The sequence below is a fragment of the Rhinolophus hipposideros genome (genome assembly GCF_964194185.1).
Source record: "Rhinolophus hipposideros genome assembly, chromosome: 12".
In the NCBI taxonomy this organism is placed as follows: Eukaryota; Metazoa; Chordata; class Mammalia; order Chiroptera; family Rhinolophidae; genus Rhinolophus; species Rhinolophus hipposideros.
Window position 1 is genome coordinate 3,975,121 of NC_138058.1, and position 19,103 is coordinate 3,994,223.

At 44.1% G+C, this 19,103-nt stretch overlaps 1 protein-coding gene across 4 annotated transcripts in view; it reads left to right on the forward strand.

Annotated features, from left to right (window-relative positions):
• The window catches only part of NCK2 (NCK adaptor protein 2), a 139,856-nt gene extending 121,953 nt beyond the window's left edge, over positions 1-17,903 (forward strand). For all 4 annotated transcript variants that reach the window (XM_081068628.1, XM_081068629.1, XM_081068627.1 and 1 more), the window contains one exon: positions 16,287-17,903. In XM_081068628.1, the coding sequence (XP_080924754.1) occupies positions 16,287-16,481 (195 nt within the window). In that variant the 3' untranslated portion in view covers positions 16,482-17,903. The remainder of the gene's footprint in view (positions 1-16,286) is intronic.
• Positions 17,904-19,103: the final 1,200 nt, after the last annotated feature.

A 19,103-nucleotide genomic window follows, 5' to 3' on the forward strand; every position in this document is an offset into this window, starting at 1 on the left:
TAATATATTTCTGTTTTGAAGAATGAAAATAGAGACAACTCTGAGTTCTAGGAAGTCTGTGCTTTTAGGGGAGAGATGTGCATATTTTGGAAAACAAACAAAAACATTGCCACATCCTGTGATATGCATTGTCAGTGAAGAGCTGGGTATTTCAGAGGTATCTGCTATCAGTGAATGAATGAACCAAGCAAAAGATCGTGCCTCGGACACATCTTCGTGTCCGGAATCTCAGTCCCGACTGTTCTTTCTTCCATCTTCTCTCTCTTCCTCCCTTGCTCTCCTATTTCATCCGTAATTGTCATTTATCCTTAACAGCTAAAAACAAACAAATCATTTCTTATTCTCCATATTTAATTATCGTATCTCCACCTAAATACGTATTTAACTATCGTATCTCCATAGCTCATTAAACCTAGAAAATTCCTACCTGCCCTCTGTATGCTCATCATAATCTTTTTATATCTGTCCACACCTATTCCATGGGTATGGTTAGAAGGCTGTACTTACAATTAAGAATAACCAGTAACTAGAATTCTGGCAAGCTGTGTAAGTTGTTAGCATTTTATTTTTTCAGTGGGTGTGTCCCCCATTTTTGAAAAGGTGATTCAGAAAGTGATAGGTTACAATGAGGATGAGGGCTGTAAAAGATGGCTGGCTGTGTAGCAGCAGCCTGCAGTTTAGGAAGCCATTTTCCTTTAGAAGACTTGAGAGTCCAAAGACATCACCTTTTCCCCATATGTATGTCCCACAGTTGTATTTAGATACAAAATGTTTGTTATACAACACATTGTTTCTGATAGAGAAACACTATCTTGCCAAAGATATTTAATGCATATAGTTTTCACACTAATAGTTGTGTGTTTCATTCCTTGCACTTTTTGTTAACCGATTAAAATTATGTGATCTGGAAGGAACAGAATAAAACATTAGCATAGTTCCTTGCTATAATTTTCAAATTATATTTCTTATAGAAATCATAATTTTTAACCTAAACTCCGTTTTCAGGCAATTTTTTCATTCTCTCTCTTTAGATCAGTGATGGTCAAACTGTAAAGTGCATCAGAATTTCCTTGAGGGCTTAATAAAATAGACATTCTTGGGTCCCACTTGCAGAGTTCCTGATTCAGGAGGTCTGGGCCCGAGAATTTGCCTTTCTAGCACATTCTCCGATGCTACTGACACTGCTGATCTAGGGACCACACTTGGAAAACCCCGGGTCCGTGTTACATAATCGTAATGGTTTTACACATGTTCACAGCAGTTATTACTACATTTCCAAGAATTACAAACATGCTTAATGGTGAAAATTATAATTATCGTCGTTTCCATTTATGTTAGCGTTTGTTGAGTGGAGTTCGTCTTACAAAGTGTTTTCTTTTAGTTTATTTTTTAGCTATTTAGAGTTTGGTAACAAACTAGCTGTCTTCCTCTGTTTCTGAGAGAATAGGAGAGCTCAGTTGTTAGCAGAGTGAGGCAGCTCAGAAGATGGGGGCAAATGGAGTGATTCTGTCCCTGCCATGATGTGCTCACAGCTTCCTACATCCGCGGTTGGGCACCATGATTTCTAGAAGTTTCCTGGTCAATGGGTTAACGTTAAGAAAAAGTGTAGATGACGGTGAGCATCTTTCCAATTGCAAAACTAAGTTATTTGTAATGGTCAGGCTTGTTGCTCTGTGCCTAATGGCAGTTTTAAGCCCAGATTTTGATAATATTTCTAACTTGAAGCATATCTAATTCTTAACACTGAAATGACCTAAAAGGTCATTCAGTGTGGACCGTTGCCTGTGAGTTCACTGCTCATCAGCGGTGTTGTTTCCTGATTCACTGCCTCAGTGGCTCCAGCCTCTTCGCCCTGGCTAGCCCCTCAATACTTGCCTTTAAAATCAAACAAAAATCCTACACCATCTACTGGGACCTGTGAAAAAAAGAGAAGAGTCTTATTTAAAGGCAGTTCTTAAAATATAATGAGTCACACGCAAACCTGCTCAGGATGCCATTTGTAATTTCTTGCGGGTCCCAAGGAGGACTTCTAAATGGTGCCCTTGTCTCATTTAAAGGGTGGCCCCTGGTTCTTCCCAGTTAAGCGCAAGCTTGTTGTGGAGCACCTGTGGTATATCACAGCCTGTCGATAAAATCGAGTGTAACTTAGCAGGCAAAAAATAACTGCCCTTTCAGTACTACAGAAGGCACTTGAGAATCTTGGAATTTCAGCCTCAAAGCCATCATTTATCATGAAGGGCTTTGGATAGAGCTCATTTGCTGCTGTCTTATAAATAAAAGAAAGTAAATATAGGTTTTCATTGCTATCTGAACGTAGAGCTAAACCTTTTGTAAGCCGAAACGGCGTAAAGCGAAGAAGCAGTGACCGTAAATTTATATGGAAAAGTTATTGAGCATTCCCAGACCCAAAAAATAACCTACCAAATAACACGTAAAGCCTAAAATAATACTAACATATGGTACAAGCAGGAATGATATGATAAATACACTGCCTACGTAAAGTAGAAATAACATATGGACAGTGTAGTTTCACTTATTAAAAGGAGTGACCGATTTCTCCTTAAGTATAGGACAACAGAACACCACACTTTGTACACCCACCAGTCCACACAAGCAGTAGACTTTCCGTTTTACCCATGACTGGATGCTGACTAAAAGAGACAGACCAGTTTGATACTAGCAGAACCAACAGTACTGGTGGCAGCTTCGAGATTCTTTGTCTCTGTGTGTGAACAGTACGAACGGTAGACGCAGGCAAGTGCAGTGGACGCAGTGTCTTGACTTCATTTACTTCAATGGAAACACTGCCGTCCCAATTTTACGCTAAGCGCAACACCCTTCCGAGCTCTCTTAGGCTTTTCTGGCCCCTAGGACACAGCTTGCTTAGGGATGCACATGGAGATAAAGCCTGGATTCTCCCAGACACAGCTCAGAGCTCTGGGGCTGGGTGCTGAGATGCTGAGTGTGGTTCTGAGACGTGACTCGGCGAGGCCTCTCTGGTTGCTCAGGGCGCTGCTGTCTTTATAATGCTCGTTGCAGAATAGACGCTAGACACTGTTTGCGCTTTTTTTTCATAAAAGTGAAAATCCTCTTTGGTTTTCTTTCAGTTACTGAGAACAGGTACCAGTAGAGGTCTTTCATAAAGTGAAGTTGTGTAACGTGAACTTCTGAAAAGCTGAGGATACCTGTTGTACTAAATCCATTCTGGGGGCAGGGAGATCAGTGTAGAAAGCAGAACAGAGAGCAGTCTGTTACCTGAAACTCAGCTAATTCATGACATGTCGATGAGGCAGGTACAGCGTAGCAGAGAGCTTGGCCATCGCACTGTGCTGGTGAGGCTGCAGGTGGCTGGCTCCTCCCGTTGTCTCGCCCATAGTAGCTCAGTGGTTTCTCTGGTGGTGGCTCCTTGTATCTCTCCAGGTCCCAGGGTTCATCGCCCTCTCCTTTCACCTGTGTACCTGCTGTCAGGGTCTTAGACTGGGCTCTTTCTTCTTCCACACCTTCACGCAGGTCTAGAAAAGTCTAGAATACAGCTCCCTTCCCCTGCTCCACCTCAGCCCCACCAATCTATCGTACACACATTCTTCCAGTCTTATTCTACCCACCTTTGCTTCTGGGAAGCCTTCCCTGACCTGCAGCCTGGGCCACGTGCTCGTTCCCGTGTGCTCCTAGGTCACATAGAGGTCATTTATTTATGCTCAAGTTTAATCACGTCTGAACGTGGTCAGACTACCCCCATGAAAGACCAGATCAGTGGGGAGAGTGCACGTTGTGTCATCATGTTGGTCCTTGAATCCCTGGCACTTCAGTGCAACTCTAAGAAATATTCTTCACATTAACTGATGAATGAACTCTCCAGAATGTGCATATAATTCGGTGTGGGAGCCAGCAGCCAACGGAAGCGGAGTGCTAGGAGTCGCAGGTCCACTCTCCACCCGGGGCCGTGCTAGCGCACTAGTGGGGTTGGTCACCATGGCCTCTAGCTTATACTGCTACCACGTGGGGGTCAAGACACCCTGTCTTCAGGCCTGTAGACATAATGTTTGTCTGATAACCACAGGCAGCTGAAAAACAACTGTTTCAAACTCAAAAGAAAACACAGAGGGTGCCGAAAAAAGTGTACACATTTTAAGTAAGGAAAGCTTAAAATTGTAATACTCAGTATATAACCGATAACAAAGATGAATACAAGTCATGTTTGACTTCTGCAGTTACAAGAGGTGCTCAAAGTGGTTACCGTCAGCATCCAGACACTTCTGATTACAGCAAACTATTGTTTGAGCAACACTGACCAAAGTGTCCGCCTGTGTACATTTTTTGGCACTCCGTATATCAAAGCCAATAATCTGTCCAGAACAGTAGTCAGAAATATTTCCATAAAAATCCCTTAGCTCACCAGCTACCTTTATCTAAATGTTTTATATTGCGCTCATGTAAAATTGATAGTATGCGCTAGAAATGTTTTTCTCAAAAAATACTTAAAGCTGTAATGGAAATGTTTAAAAACTGGGTCAAACAGTTTTTAGCAGTTAATGTAGGAGACAGGCTTACATGGCTAACACATGTCGCACCCATGTAAACCTGCTGCTTTTTTGTTTTTGTACTCTCCTTGATTTCCTTTTAGCTGTGGCTATAGAAATAACTGTGACTATGTTTGTTTTCTAGGTTGAGACCTCAGTTTGGTTTATAGAAGAGATAAAAGTTAGAGTTAGCTCCCAGTAATCTGATGACCACTCCACTAAATTGGCAATGAGGGAATGTCATAGAAATTGTTAGGATTTCTTTTAACTGTTTTGTTTTTAACAACACACACTCACATACACACACACACACACACACACACACACACACACACACACACACACACACACTGAGGGGGAAGAAGTCCCCAGCAGGCAGGCGCGTGTGCACGCACACACTGGTGTTTTCTGAGCTGGTGAAGAGAGTACCGTTGTCATCTCTAGCCTTCAACACAGTGGAGTGAACAGATGCAGGAATGTTTAAATTCGGCTCTGGTTGACACTTGGTAAACATTTCTTGTATGTAGTCAAGCACTTGGGAGGCAAGCTCATATCTCTTCTCTCCTAAATGGAGGGCCCTATACCCCTGCCAGGGGTCTTACCTGGTGTCCTTAGAAAACAGTTCCTTTATAACTTACAGAAGGAAGTCTGCAAGACATGTTTCCTTGCATACGGGACGTATGCAAGGAAAGCACTTGTCCAACAGAGATAAGGTTTCTAAGGTATCTTACTCATGCTACCAGTATTCCAATATTATAGGAGGCCCAGCAGGTGTACTGGCCAGAGCCAGTCAGTGTCATTGTGGCATTTGGGGAAGGTCAAGAAGAAAAGTGGTTTATAGAAGCATGTAAAGTTCAGGGATCATTGTTGCCTGACCCCTGGCCAGAGAGGAGCAAACATTTTTGGTTCAGGAGCCATCCGAGTCCTTTCCAGCTGCCACAGTACCTGCCAGGAAAAGCTAGGTGTCACAGGTATCTGAAGAAAATGAGTTCTTTTGTACCACCACTGGGCACTCACTAGGAGGCGCTGTACTGGAGCTTTGCCCCTCCCCCCCCCCCCATCCCCTGCTGCCCTGACTCCTGCTGGAAGTTGGCTTCCATGGCAGGAAGAGCAGGTGTCCTCACCCATCCGGATAACTTATTTCCTATATCATGATTGTGATGTTTCCACCAGAATTTCACAGATCTGTTTAGACTAACACAAACTTTTTAAAAACGTTATTTTATTGTGGCAAAATATATATAACAAAATGTGCCGTTTTAACCATTTTTAAGTGTAAGTTCAGTGGCATTAAGTACCTTCACATTGTTATACAATTATCACCACCATTTATCTCTGGAAATTTTTCATTTGCCCTGATTGGAACTGTATACCCATTAAATACTAACTCCCGTTTTCCTTTTTCCCCAGCCCCTGGCAACTTTCTACTTTCTGTCTCTATGAATTTGACTAGTCTAAGTACCTCACGCGGGTGGGATCAGATAGTATTTGTCCTTTGGTGTCTGACTTAATTTCATGTAGCATAATGTGCTCAAGGTTCATCCATATTGTAACCTGTGTTAGAATTTGCTCCCTTTTTAAGGCTGAACGATAATCCATCGTATGTATAGACCACATGTTGTTTATCCACTCTTTCATTGATGGCACTTGAGTCGCTTCCACATTTGGGCTATTTTTAATAATGCTGCTATGAATGTGGGTGTACAAATATCTGTCTAAGGCCCTGCCTTCAGTTCTTTCAGACATGTATCCAGAAGTGGAGTTGCTGGATCATACAGTAATTATTGTTTAATTTGTTTGAGGAACTGCCATCTGTATTCCACAGCGGCTGTGCCGTTTCACATTCCCAATGGCAGTGCACAAAGATCCCAATTTCTCTACATCCTCACCAGCACTTGTTGTTTTCTGTTTTCTTTTTTTAGTTTTCAAAGTAATCATCCTAATGTGTGCAAAGTGTTAGATCTCATTGTGGCTCTGATTTGTATCAGCACGTAATCTTCTCATCTCAGCTTCATTTTGTGCTTGTTGGGGGATGTTTTTATGGTACTGTTACTAAGCAGTTCCTTAACGTGGCCTCAATGGCGTGGCAAGAGCAGCAGAGAGTAATAGAGTTACCGCCCCCCCCCCCCGAGTTTAAACACAGAACATAGTTCTTTATTAAGTGAGGTCGGTGGGCAGTACGTCGTCGTGGAATTGGCCAGGACCCTGGCCTGCTCACCCCCTCCTTCCTTACTACATTCTGTTTCACCCTTTGGAAAGTTCCTACTATATCGTAGCCACTGGAAAGGCAGCACAATCAAACATAGGTGGCTCTGCCAGCAAATGGGAGAACAGGCGCGCACACTTGGCTTCAGCCTCCGGGGCCTTAATTCTTAGTGCGGTTCCTGGACCAGCAGCGTCAGCCTCACCAGAGAACTTGCTACTACAAGGGCAGGTTCTCAGGCCCCACCCCAGGACTGCTGAAGCTGCATCTCTGGGGCAGAGCCCTGCCCTCGGCTTGAACAAGCCCTCGGAGGCATCCTGATGCTCAAATTGGAGACCCCACTGAAACGTGGCATTTGAACAGCGCTGTGTTAGGTGGTAACATTCTGAATTGAATATTATTACTGATCAGTTACACCAGGACTGACATGGTGAGAAGACAAAGAATGACAAGGACAATATTCTAAAAGTCTCTCCTCTGAGGTATTTACGTTGAACTTTAGGAAATATATTTTGGGAGGCAGGGAGAGAGAAACACACTCACCTACTAACTTGGAAATGGGCAGTGAACACTGTGATTGAAAGATTAGGTAGATCTTTGAGGGCTGTTCTGCGGTTGATGATTGATTTTTCTTTCTTTACATAAACAAGTTTGCCTCAAATGCTGATGAAAATGATAACATTTGATCATGTTACTTGTGGATTGGGGTTAGACCTATGGAGTAAATATTTCAGAGTTACATTTATAGGAAAACAAGAAATGCTGGTGAAAAGATAATCTGAAGCGAAAACAAAGAGAAAAGTATCAGTTCACAGCGAGTGGCATAAGTCTAAGCAGCGAGTCTATTTTGATTAAAAGCAGGCAATATTGACAACTAGAGAAGGTGACCTAATAGAGTGGTACAACTCATAGTTGGCTTTTCTGAGATAAGAACAGAGACGCTGTTGATTAGTGGAATACAATTTGCCTCTAACCTGTTGGTTTCTCAAATTGTATAGGTGAAGGAAATACTACTCTGGACAAAAAAAAAAAAATGCCTTTCTTAAAGAAGTAACCAAGACAGAAAAATATCCATTTACCAAACTAAAAGGAAAGAATGGCACAGCTTTTGATGAGAAACGAATAAGGTGACCTTTCTTTGGGGATAGAGTGTTAAATATACATATAAATTGATGCTGGAAGAGCAGCGTGAACAAAAATGGGTGCAGAGTTCACCGGTGAGGCTTGGTGAACCACATAAAGGGAATTTCTATTCTCATCTTTCCATTACTTTAGTAAAATCTAAAATAAAGATAGGCAGAAGTTTTTAGGTTATTAAAGGATCAGGAGTGCCTGGAGCAAGTTCCCTCCCTCCCCTCTTATTTCTTCACAGCGATGTGCTTACAAGAAAATCGTATTAATACTTAACCTATCAGGGATGGACGGAGAAAGAAATGAAGGATATTACATACTGTTCTTGGCATCCATTTTTTTTTCATAAAGAAGAGAAATATTTGACCAGGGTATCTGTTTTATAAAAATACATAGTATCAAAAGGATAGTCTTTGTTTTTCTTTTCTAAAAGTACTCACTTGTGAGCAGAAACTGCAAAGAGGTGAGTGAGAGGTAAGAATTACCCAAAGAATGCATAGTGGGAGAGATGCTCAGAGTTGGAGTTAAGTCAATGCATCTGGTCCCAGTGTGCAGATGTGGAGTTAAATCGTGTTCCTATACTTTCAGGGATTGTATTCAAATAGGGGACCTAAAACCTAAACAAAAATAATGATAATGTAATAAAAACTCTGAGACTGGAAGTCATTCCTAAGAAGAAGAATCAGAGAGAAGGGGATAGCAGGAAGGAGTGATCTGATATTAGAAGATTTGAAAAATTAGCACAGTATTCAGCAAACAGAAATTATACCGAAAAAGTATAGTGCTTGGAGAAGGGAAAAACAGACAAATTTGGACAGGAGGAGGAAGAACAGAGATAAGAATTGAAGGGGGTATGGGGTGGGGGGAATAGAAGGCAGATGTTTTAAAACTGAAAAGATGGTACAGGACTGAATCTAGTTAGATTTTTGTCCAACTAAAGAAAGTTTTAACAAGTGTGGTTCCTTCAATGGCTGAAATCAATACCCCCAAGTTCTTTGATACCACCCCCTTCAAAGGGTGGAGCCTTGTCGCCTCCCCATCAGCAGGGGTTGTGCTTGGTGACTCACTATTGATGAGTCGAAGTCAGGAGAGCTGACTTCCAAGACTAGATCCAGATGGCACGTGGCTTTGCTCTCTCTTGGATCACTTGATGTGGGGGGGCCAGCTGCCATGTTGTGAAGACCCTCCAGCAGCCCCATGGAGGAGCCCAACAGACTAGGAACAGAGGCCCAAGTGGGCCACCTGAGCAAACCAACTTCGAAGCAGATCCTGCAGCCCAGCTGAGCCTTCAGGTGATGGCAGCCCTAGTCCGTGTCATGACTACAGCCAAGAGGAGTTGGATGGTTCCAGCTCAAGGTTTAAGGCACTCCCAAATTCCTGAGCCACAGAAACTGTAATTGTACATGTTTGTTGTTCAAGCCACTGAGTTTTACGGTGATGTGTTACACAGCAGTAGACATAGTACAGTAACCCATGTAGAAAACAGGACTAGGAGAAAGGCGGCAGTGGGAAGTGAAAATTAAAATTCAAGAGACCCTGCTTTACCATTTTGTGTTGTTGTTTAAAGAGAGCGCAAGCAAATAGCTATCATATTGGTAATGTTCCTTTCCCTCTGCTGAAAATCAGGAGGAGGCCTCCAAATACGGTGGCAGACATAGGGCCATAGACCGCCTCTCCGTCAGGCCTTTGCCCGTGAGTTCACCAGCCATCCATTGAGTGCTTGTTGTCTGTCCGACCTGGCTTTTCTCCTGGGGGTGTAACAATGACACACAAATGAGCCTGTCCCTCAAGAAGCTTAGAGCCCAGTAGGAGAGACAAACATAAACGACTAATGGTGACAGGGTGATCATGAGTGAAGTAAAATGTGCTTCCGCCAAAGGATGTGAACCTCTTCTAGTTAGTTTGGAAAGTATGTATTTTCTAGAGATTTTAATGGAAAGAAATCTTTTTAAAAATTGAGGCGATGCGATTACCGTCTTCATAAAGTTTCATAAAAGAAACGTAAAGATCGGGCACTCAATGACAGTGTTTATGTAATATTCTCCAAAGATGGACTTCTGACATTACAGTAGTTTATTAAACTGTCCCAGTCTCTTTCCAATTTCAGAAATTAATCTCTATTTTGCAGTTGTGAAGATTGAAACAGAATGCTATTGGGAAGTTTGTCCAAAGTATCAAAGCTAGTGAGTAAAGGAGCCAGGACCCAGGCAGTCTGCTTCCAGAGCCAGTAACATCACCAACTCTCCGGCTTCTCGGTCATTTCACTCAAATAGAGAACTGGAATCTGGACGAGTTATGACTTGCCCAATGTCACATGACCAATTTCTACTTCTGCTAATGGTGAACCAGCACTTCCTCTGAAAACAGCTAGCAAGGCAGGACAAAACATTGATACAAACTAAAAGCAACAAACAAGTAGTATTTCAGTAGACCACAGTGATGGAGGCAAAAACTAAAGGTAAGGGCCCCCAAAGAGGCAAGGCCCCAGGGAAAGATTGAGGCCTTTAGTATGGACCCCCAAAAGTGTGTATACTAGGAGCAAAGGCAAACTGGAAATAAAGCAGACTATAAGCAGGTGGCTGTCTGGTCCCCATTGGATTAAGGTGCCCTGCCCCACCCTGAGCACAGAAGCAAAAGCAAACCCTCTCTGGAAGACAGTGACTCCCCTGAGAACCTCAAAGCTTTCCTTTGATTTTTTTCATACACAATATGTAGCATTCAAAGAAAAATTGCCAAGACACAAGACTAAATGGCGGACAACAAAGGGGGGAAAAGACAATCAGAACAGACCCACAGAAGTCCAGATTTTGAGTTTTAAATGCAGTTTATAAGGCATATGGATTAATAGGTTCAAGAAAGTCAGCAAGATGAACTTAATCAGAGAATTGGAAGTAGTAATAAAAATGAATCAAGTGAGAATTACAGGACTAAAAAAAAATACAATAACTGAAATTAAGACCTCATTAGTTACAGCAGATTAAACACAGCTGAAAAAAGAATTAGTAAATGGGAAGCTAGCTCAGAAGAAAAGAGATTTTGGGATACACAAAAAAGATAAGAGGATAGAAAATAACGAAAAGAGCATAAGAGGTTTTGCTATGGACTGAATGTTTGTGCCACCCACCCGGATTCGTGTGCTAAGACCAGTCCCCAATGTGATGGCGTTAGGTGGGTGGAGCCTCATGAGTGGGGTTAGTGCCCTTATAAAAGAGACCCAAGAGAGTTCTCGTGCACCTTCTGTCATGTAAGGACACAGCAAGAAGTTGGCTATCTGAGCCAGGAATCAGATCCTCACCAGATACCAAATCTGCTGACGGCTTGATCTTGGATTTCTCAGCCTCCAGAACTGAGAAATAAATTGCTGTTGTTTTTAAACCACCCAGTTCATGGTATTCTGTGATAGTAGCCAGAACTGACAAAGTTGACAGGACCAAGTAAAAGGTTTAAAATGCCTGTAATTGGTGTCCCGAAAGAGTGGATAGGGAGGAGGAGAGGTAGATAAGAGGGTGGAAGCAGTATCTCAAGTGATGAATGGCAGTGCCATGTGACTAGTGAATCACTGAGCCAGGTCTAGCTTCAAGTTCAGCACCTTTTAAACGTTTTTATTATAGGGGTGGCCGGTTATCTCAGAGCGTGGTGCTAATAACACCAAGGTTGCTAGTTCGATCCCTATATGAGCCACTATGAGCTGCACCCTCCTTAAAAAAAAAAAAAAAACATAACAAAAAAAACCATTTTTATTGTGACATAACACAGAGAAAATTTCATTTTAAAAGTACTTGTTTAACCCAGGTCCAGAAGGTCAAGAAATAGGCTACAGGTCAAGGTCAAGAATAGAACAGTGCTGGCACGATCGATGCTACTCCCCACACCTGTATCCGCTTCCTGATTGCACCTCCCCGTTTATTTTTGTGGTAATTTTGTGATAATCCTTTTCTCTACTGTTTTAAAGCTGTGTGTGTATTTCTAAACAGTACGTTTTCATTTTATGTACTTTGGAAATCTGTGGATGGTAGAACTATTCTTCTTTCTTCTTTCAGTCTGCGCTGTTTGTGCGATTTTTTAACCCACGTTGATACATCAGTTTCATTGCTTGTGCAGTGCACACCTCCTCTGTCCGTCCATTCTCCGTTGGTGGACATGAGTGTTTGCACCTCGGGTCACTGAATTATCCTGTTTGGACGTTCTTACGCGTGTGCCCTGGCACACACGTGCACGTGCGTCTCTAGAGCATGCTCCTGAGATGACATTGCTACGTTCTTGAGAATGCCTGCCTTCCACCTTCTCAGTAATGCAAAAGCTCTTTAACAAAGCAGTGGCAATGGCTTGTCCTCCCACCAACCATGCACAGTTCCCACATGTACTGCTCTTTCCATTTCAAATCACGGTGGCACCGTGTCCTCCCAAGGAGAGACACTCGACAGGCATCAGCTCTGTGCTCCAGCGTAGAAAGCTCATGTTAACTGCCTCAGAGGGGCCTATGTCTTCAGCTCAATAACTGCCCGAAACCAAAACCTGTGTGGAGAGGGAAGACTGGGCTGGTGTTTATTTTGGTCCTCTTTCTCGATGTAGACATTCCAACAGAAACATGGTAAGGTTCTTTGATGAGCTGACATTTAGAGTTCTGAGTCTCCGTATCAGTACACTGATACTCGTTGAGGTGAGTGGCATGGTCCTTTTTCATCCCACTCCCCTAAGTCTGTTTGAGAAAGCCACGCCTGGAAGGACCACGGCAGATGTGAACAAGACCACGATTACCTTATCCCCTGCCTCGTGTTCTCTCTCTGGAGGCAGAGTTGTTTAGGATCTGGAGTAGCTCCATCGCCAGCGGACCGATGGGACTGGCACGATTTGAAGGGAAGAGACCTTAGAACACTCTCTCCAGCAGTGGCCCAGCTGGTTCATCAGACTGTCCCCCATCAGGATTGTCTCTTGCAGAACTCAGAATCAGAAAGGCATCGCAGCCTGCGGCTGACGTTGGCCATGGAACTACCTCTTTCCAGGGGCACTTAGCCCATACATTTCATTCATATCTTCTCCTTGTGGCTCTGAACATTCAAAAACACTGCTGGTGGTTGGCCCATTTCTGTTCTCCAGCAGTATCAGGATCCCCTGGAGGGCTCATGAAAATACATATTGCTCAGGGTTAAGATACAGGTGGCCACGCCACACCCCAGAGTTTCTGGTTCAGTGGGTCTGGGGCAGAGCCTGACAGTTTTCTCCTTCTCACCGGTCACAGCTGCTGCTGGTGGCAGTGCTGTTGGGCTTGGAAGCACACTTTGGGGACCACTGGTCTGAGTCATCCTCAGGCTTCCTGCAGAAGAGCTATTTAGTGGAAACATGTAACCACAGTGCGCTGTATGTGCATTTTAGTGTACAGCCTGGGAAATCTACTCGGGTCGAATTGAGAATTCCTCAGATGTTCAGCGCTCCTGCTTGGCATCAACTTACTGCATTCTGTGTCCTTAACGTCAGGGTTTCTGCTCAGGAGCCCGTGAAGTTAAAAATGACCTTGTCTGCTGCACCCTTCTAACTGCTGTAGCACATACACATGACACATGATGACGTTAAACTAAGGAGCTTAAATTAAAAGCAAATTTTCCTGTCCAGAAAGTCATCTGTTGATCATCTGGCTTAATTAAAATTAGGTCTGTCACATACTTACTGGGACCCACGCCCCTGCTATGCCTCCACCATGCTGCGAATTGATTAAAGGAACTATAAACCTCACTCAGTGCTGGCTGGTGCTCAGCTGTAAAGTCACATTGCCCTCTGTCTTGATCTAAGAAGGCAGAAACTTCTGGCACAGGATGGATATACTTAATAAAAATCAATAGAAGTTTGCAATGAAAAGTTGCTTTAAGGAACACCGGAAGCCCTCAGGAGACAGCTGAGCAGTTTGCAACTCGGGTGTACAGTTGGACGTGAATGTGGTGTGATGGGCCGGGGGGTTCGCCTCATCCACTAGTAACTACAGTGACGATGGTGCAGGCCTTGCTCGTGTGTGGAGCACCTGTGGGCAGTGCCTGTTTCAGTGTGTTTTTAGAACCACACCCAGCAACCCAGTTGGGTGGTCCTCCTGAGAACACTGCAGCCAGCCTGCATCCATCTTGCTGTGCAGGCCTGTGAAAATCGTCATGATTTGAGAACTGTGTCATGAAGTGATTACTTAGAATGTCGTTTTGTGAGTATTGTGTTGATAGGCTGATCAACGATCGTCTATGACATCAGGGTTCATGATGATTTATTTCTAAGAGATGGAGCTGGGAAAATGATTTTCAAGATTTGTGGCCTCCCCGCACCCCCCCCCCCCAACCCTCTAGTGGCCATGATTCTGAAAATAATATATAATCCCAGCCTAAGCAGAGGTAAGCTTTCCTGTCTCTTCTTGAAGTTTCATTCCACCCGCCTACCTCAAAGGTTTGTTTTTATGGGGTCTGTTTTGGGCAGATGGACACATGAATACAAGCTATAAATACAATTGTCTCTTTGATTCTTTTATGTAACAGCTGTGACTGGTGGATGAGCCCAGCATCCCTTCCCAGAGTTGATTTTCTGAGACATCCACTTCCTTGATTTGTCATTAGTTGATATGGAGTTATCGCTTGTTTTCAGGATTTACACACTTTTAATCGAATGTTCGTAAACTCGGTATATGAAATGATGGCCCGGATGCTTATTCATTTTGTCCCTGGGGCAGGGACGCAGAGCAGGGGCGGGGCTGATGAGTCGTCAGCAGAGGTCCACCCCTGGACACCGGGCAGGTGCAAATGGATTCAGGTAAATGTATTAGGCTCCCAGATGTGGTTGGACCAGGCGTGATGCATAGTGAAGGGGATAGGACATAGGTGTAAATTATTCATTGCAGAGCAGTGACTGGAATCACTGGTTCTGCCCCTGGAAGGCTGTCAATTCTGTGCTCCACCGTAGGCCGTGTAGAGGAAGAGACATGGTTCAGAAACGGGGAGGCTTCTCGAGAGAGCTGAACCTTACAGCAATGGTGGACCAGTGGGGTGGGGTCGGGGGCTCAAAGAACATGAACTGCATGAAAGTGGGACAGAGGGAGGAACATACCTTGGTCTCATTGATTGGACCTGTAGGCAGAGGCCAGGTGACACAGCCCTGGTGGGCTGTGGTGGGCGGTTGGGTTTTATTCAGAAGCCATTGAGGGAGGCCAGCATCCCTGCATCTCCCCCTCAGCCACTGCTGTCCACACAGTGCCTCACAAGAAGCAGGACCTTCCCTCCCTTTCTTCACTGGATGTCCATCCGCAGTTCCCAGCAACCTCCCACTTACCCGACCTCCTCCGCTCAGCTCAACTCCCCTTTCTTCAGAGGCCTTTCCTGACTCCCGCTGCCCACCCTGCCTCAGTATTCTCCCCTTTCTCTTCAGAGAACTTACCATGATTTGCCATTGTACGTATATTGGCCTTTTCATTTTTATTTATGTTTCCCCTGTGGGATGGTCACTTCTGTGGTACACGCATGCTGTGAGCCACACATGTATGCCTGCATACACACCCGTACGCACAGAGGGGGCCTGGCCTGTCTGGCGTGCAGTTCGGGTCCAGTAAATAATTGTTTATTGAATTAATCAGTGCTTTTTTCCCCAAAGAACATTCCTCATTCAATGTCTTCCCTGCATGTTTTTTCAATAAATGAGATAAAAGACAAATTTTAATAAAAATACTATCTTTCTAAAATATATTCAAATGTAAGTACTTACGTATAGCACTGACATAAGCACAAATGTAAACCTTTCTCAATAAAATCTTTGCTTGAACCATCGTACAGCCCCCTCTGGGATATTATAAACCATGTTTCTAATGTGACCAGAATTTTTCCTGCTCTTAAAATATTTCTTTTTAAATAGCTTAGAACTAGAAAATTTTTGATGGCTGAATGTCTGATAGTGGCAGTCAGGGAAAGTGAAATTTCTAGCCACCGCCTATATACAAACGCTCTTGAAAAATTCCCAGGTTATCAAAAATAGCATGGGAAATGAAAACTTCAAGTTTTTTCAGCAACCAGGTTAACACAGGTGTCATACGTTGCATAACGAGTCTCCAGTTTTCAAATCTCTAAACGCCATTCCACATTGAAACTGTCCTACGCAGAATTTTTCTTCAGTCCAGACAGGAGAGTCTCGGACTGCCTTCAGGTCCTTCCTTCTGCACATCAGGCACCATTCTTGTTAATATCCTTAACCAGATATTAAAACAGCCCCAGCCGCTTGAGCTGTGTGGCGGTTTGAATTTGGATACATGGCAGATTCAGGCGGTAATTCCCCAGATCGTAAGGAGTCACGCAGTTGAGGCTTCCAGCGTAAAGTGTTTCCGCTCTCAGGCCCACCGGCTCTTCTGCTGGTGGCTGGCAGAGTCCCCGAGTCTCCTCTGTGACCCAGGTGTAACGCGTGTTTTCTTTCCTCCCCAGCCCAGTGACTTCTCCGTGTCTCTCAAAGCATCAGGGAAGAACAAGCATTTCAAGGTGCAGCTTGTGGACAGTGTGTACTGCATTGGGCAGCGGCGGTTTCACACCATGGACGAGTTGGTGGAACACTACAAAAAGGCCCCCATCTTCACCAGCGAGCATGGGGAGAAGCTCTACCTCGTCCGAGCGCTTCCGTGATGCCCTCCCTGCAACCCCTGCCACCTCCTGGCCGTGGCGCCACACTCACTTCCCCAGAGCCAAGCGGATGGCCCCAAGAAGACGTGGTCGGTCACGGGCTGTCCAGCAGAGGGTCCACTCTGTCCAGTGGCTCATCCCCTATTGGCTTCCTTTACTGGCTGATCTTTCTGTCCAGGTTGTTTGTTTCCATCTTCCTCCCCTTCGCCATCCCAGGTCCTCACTCCACGTTCAAGGCCACCCGGCTCCTGGCCAGTTTGAGAGGATGGCAGGTGGAAGGGGAGCAAGTTTATTCACTTTATTCCTTCTTAGTTGGAAACAGCCTTAGTCTGTTCAACTTGTTCACGCTATCAGCACCCCTCAGTAAGAAGACATCGGGCACAGTCGGGGTGCACTAAGCTGCCGTTGACAAGGGACCTGCAGCGCACTCCAGAGGTGGCGTCTCAGGAGTGCCCTGGGCTCTCGCATACCAGGCAGCACAGGCGAGGGGCCCGGTGCCGGCAGCCCTGTCTGTGTCCTCTGCCCTTACCTGGCTCCCAGACTCACCAAGGAGTCAGTGCGTGTGCTGATGGCAATCATGGAACCAGCAGGGCAGATAGTGGGGAAGCTGTCCAGTGCCTTTGGGGCTGTGCTTGCAATAAAGAAAGAATTTCCTTGAAGGCCAGTCTGCAAGAGGGACCGGTGACTCAGAAAGACAGATGTTTTGGTAATTTACCCCCAAATGTGCCATCCGCCTAGTGCTTTTTCCTCTCGCCCTTTGGCTTGTTTAAATTTCATAATTAATGTATTTAATTCTCAAAGTAATATGTATCTGTAGCCATTTGTTGACACTAATACAGATGATTAAGGAAAACAGCTGATCTTTGGAGAAGGGGAGTTACCAACACTTTACACACACACGCACGCACCATATACATACATATACATACGTATACATACATATACATATATATGTATATGTATGTATATGAAATTTGCTTTACAGGGAAGTTTTTCAGGGTTTACAAAAGAATATGTGATTGGTAATAAGAGACACACAGAATGTTTATGAAGAAATTACATTTTCTTTTTTCTTTACATTTGAACTTCTTTATAGTTTAAATATACAGTCTTGAGATGGCACATTCCTACAGTTGAAGAAGGGGTCTTCAGACCTCCTAAACTTGCATACTCAGTTTTTTGGATATTGTAATAAAAAAAGTATTATGACAAGACTATGTGTGTATTTATCTTTGGGAAACTCTGGGAATTTCCCAAACTTTGGGAATGGGGGGCAGGCAGTACTTGCAACAGTTACTGAACATTCAGTGCCGAAAGGGAAACAGTTTTCGAGAGGATTTTAACACATTTATTACTTGTGTTTAATTTTTCTACTACCACATTTTTTTGTATATTGAAGTAATAAATTTTAACTAGTGAACCTCTAAGAGAAAGCAGAATCACAAGCTTGGTTTTAACTTATTAGTCTTTGTTAAAAACTGTTTTCCCAGACTATTGTCCACTGGACTTCTCACCTCTAGCTTTGCATTCTTCACTCATGTCTCACTTTCATTTGCTCAGTCGGAAACACTTACCAAATAGTTGCAATGTGCCAGGTACTGGGAATATAGTCACATGACACAGGGTTGTGCCTTCATGGGCTATTATAGCTAATGTGATTGAATGCTCCCTTTGGGCCAGATACGGTATCCTCATTTATTCCCATCACAACCCGTGAGGTGCGTGCTCTCTTCCCCATTATACAGATGGAGAAGATGAGGCACAAAGTAAATGCACAAGGGCCCATGGCTGGTACATGGTAGGGTAGGGCTGCAAACCCAGAGCTGGCCCTGCCCCTCCAACCCCAGCATATGGAGGCTTCCAGGAGAAATAAAGTTATTTTATTGAGAGTTTGCACCTAATCTATCATTCCTGTTTGCTGTGAGTTGATTGTATCTTTTTGTTGCCTTTGATATAAATTAGAAGTTTGATGATAATTTGGAGGTTTGGTGCCCGGTACCTGACGTTGAGGGCACCCAGTTATATAAGAACAGACATCCAGGTGAATGAGGCAGATAGTTACCTTGGACAAAACATTGCTTCTGTACCTTCTCCATGGCAGGGACAATTCCTCGTGACTCTTTCAGGTCTCACTATTGTGTATTTCATTTGGATCTTAATCTAGAATCCCCCTAGATGGTGCCTAGACAGCTGATAGACTGATTTATGCATAGCAATTCAGGGAGAAACAAAGGACAAGACAGATACATAGTTTGGCTTCAGGAACTTCTTTAAGGCTTATCGCTGTAATTGACAATTATTTCCAGTCTCGTCCCAAACCACCATGAGAGTCCTCCGGCCACCTGGGGCAGATCAGAATTACTGTTTATGAAGGATCCGGCACCCACGGACGTCCTGGCATCCAGTGGACCAGTGGAGGATGGATTGAGTCCCAGGATGAGCCTGCTGGTAGAATGGAGGTGGGAGGGTGTCAAGGCACGGGTGCCCGTGGGGTTTGGAGTGTGGATTGCCCGTGCTCTGTCCAGGTGGCACTGCTGCCATCACCTTCCTGCATGTCCAGAGATTTCCTGGACAGATCTTGTTTTGCTGTTCTTTTGCCTCTTTGCAGAGACAGCAAAGGATATT